General features: G+C 34.8%; 1 protein-coding gene across 3 annotated transcripts in view; it reads right to left on the reverse strand.

Annotated features, from left to right (window-relative positions):
- Positions 1–21: 21 nt before the first annotated feature.
- The window catches only part of si:dkeyp-73b11.8 (kunitz-type serine protease inhibitor Kunitz-1), a gene marked incomplete at its 3' end in the record, with an annotated part of 5492 nt that continues 3012 nt past the window's right edge, over positions 22–2501 (reverse strand). For all 3 annotated transcript variants that reach the window (XM_014003642.1, XM_014003644.1, XM_014003643.1), the window contains 3 exon segments: positions 22–198; positions 662–853; positions 1818–1912. In XM_014003642.1, coding sequence (XP_013859096.1) covers positions 22–198; positions 662–853; positions 1818–1912 — 464 coding nt within the window.

Raw genomic sequence — 2501 nt, forward strand, 5'->3', positions numbered from 1 at the left:
ATAATAATGAAAAATACTCACGGTGGATGCCAAGACAGGTGCTATTGCAGGTTTCACTGTCAGAAAATCTGTTCCCATTTCCATGGCATCCTGTCCAAATAAACTTTTTGCACTTGTCATGAGCTGGGTTGTAGTAGTATTTCAAAAGACTACCACTGCAGGTACCAGTTTCATGCTTGAGGAGACAAGCTTTGGATTCTAACAGAAAACACAGACAATATTTAGTCAAAGCACTCAAACTCATTGTTCTTTCTTTTGACCACTAGGTGGCGCATTGGTGTCACTAAATGCTGACCAAAACAGATGGGATGAGTTAAACGTGAACATTATCTAAAAATGTAGTAATAATACTAATTATAATAATAATGACAGCTGACATGACAATTTCATGAAACATGTCTCATTAGAAATCTGATTGATTTTTCTTCCTGTTTTCAGCTCAGTTGTGCTTTTGAAGACTTTATGCAGCTGATTTGTTGTCTTTTAGGCCATAAAACCTTATCAGCCAACTCAAGCTCCAAAGTCCACCAACAGCATAAAATACAGCCTCTATGTAAAATCTGACTTTAGCTACTTAAAGGAAATGTTTAAAGTAGATTTTATAGWTTTACCAGCATGGTGGTAAAACCAGCTACTATCAGCCCACAAACAGTTYTCTTACCATCCACAGGGTAGATGTTCTCTGCATTGGGGGAACAGTTTCTCATGCACTGTCTTTCATTCTCAAAGCGGTTCTCGTTTCCACCTTCACCCCCGTAAAAGAAGGGGTTGCATCGGTCGTTTGAGGCGTCATAATAAACAGCAAAGATGTACTTTGTGCCCTGACCTGGATCACTGGGTTTTTGACAGAATGCTGTAAGGGTGAGAGAAAAGAKATTTTATTTGCAATGTGAGGTAATGAAAATGATCTTTACACAGTTTCTGTACAACACTTGTTTAAGCCTGAGTCACCAGCAGACATATTATTAATGTTTAACTAACCTCATCATTAGAGACCCACTCCCTATTTTTTATGGCGGCAATAAAGTGTCAGTTTCAGCCTTCCTGTCCTTCATGAAATGAAGTTTCAAAATGGTTCTTTTTTAAATTAGTATTATGTATTTTGGCGGGAGACTTAATCATATTATTTATTTATTGTTTTTACAAACTAACTAAAAGAAAAGGCACATCAATGATGAAAATGTGGAATTTCAGAAAAATGGGAGCATTTAGTTGCGAGGTCATTTGAAGTTTCTGGTTAGTTTCAGTTCTCCTTTTTATTCTCACGTAGAAACAATCTCAGAATTAAAAGTTTGGAATTTTAGAGGAAGGAAATGTCAACTCAACTTCACACAATCACACAAAATAAAAATCCCACAGAGAAGGTATTTTACRTTTCCACCATCAACAACATCATTTTAACTTCAAGTCAACATGAACCCAGAATAACGTCATGTCGGGGGAAAAAAACCCAAAACAGGTGAACATTTTTAGCGGATTAGTTTTTTTTTTTCTGAATGGACCTGTTATTACCCCTGAAAAGTATACCAACATGTATCTGTTTTGAGTCGTATCAGTTCCTATGAATCAGCTAATGATGGTCATGTTGTGCTGAAATGACTGACAGCAAAGTTTTACAGTTTCATTAATCAAATAAAGCAGCATAATTTAAACTGTGTAAAAAAAAAGCCTCATCAGGATATAAGATAACATACAAGCTGCCCATGTGCAGATCAACTGGCCTACATGATGCAAAGCTGAAATCGGTAAGACTGAAAAACTTTAGGATTTTAAATTATAGGCGTAACTTAAGAAAAAGACAATCTAATCCAACATACCTGGAGTTTTTGAGTAGATGATGTGAAGGGCTGACAAAACAATCCCTAAAACCAGCAGGTTCTTCATGCTGCTGCTTGTCTTCGTGCTCTCCTTCCTGAAATGAGTGAAGATAATAAACTATGAAGGGAGTGGGCCTTTAGGATTGACCCTTAGACCAGAGGTTCCCTAATGACGCTTTTTTTATTTCAGTCGAAACAGAAGCTAGCAGTTTACAGTTCCTCTCTTTACCTCTCTGTAATATAAGATCCATAAAGATTTAATGTGCCTTTATTCTGTCAATTCAAGGTTTTGATTCAAATTATTTAAAATGAACCAATTATTAAGATTATTTTTTTAACATTTAGTTTTGTTTTTTGCAGGAGTATAATAATTAATCAAAGATGTATCATTAAATTTAGTTCTCTTATGATTTAAGAAAAAGGAAGATTATTTGGATTTATTTTACTGATTTAACATGGTTCCCAATAAACAACATAAATGCACCAATCATTCTGCACTAGTTTCTTGCATCATACTTTTAAACATATTTACTAAAAATCAGATTAACTATACTGTTGGAAAAATATGCGTTGTTCAAAATGGTATGTCCGAATAAACAGGATTCGGCTGGATTTCTTCTTTAAAGGGGCAATATTATGTAAAATCAACTTTTTTGAGTTTTATATCATGTTATAATGTTATAC

This window comes from Austrofundulus limnaeus, unplaced genomic scaffold (assembly GCF_001266775.1).
Source record: "Austrofundulus limnaeus strain Quisiro unplaced genomic scaffold, Austrofundulus_limnaeus-1.0 Scaffold19, whole genome shotgun sequence".
NCBI lineage: Eukaryota > Metazoa > Chordata > Actinopteri > Cyprinodontiformes > Rivulidae > Austrofundulus > Austrofundulus limnaeus.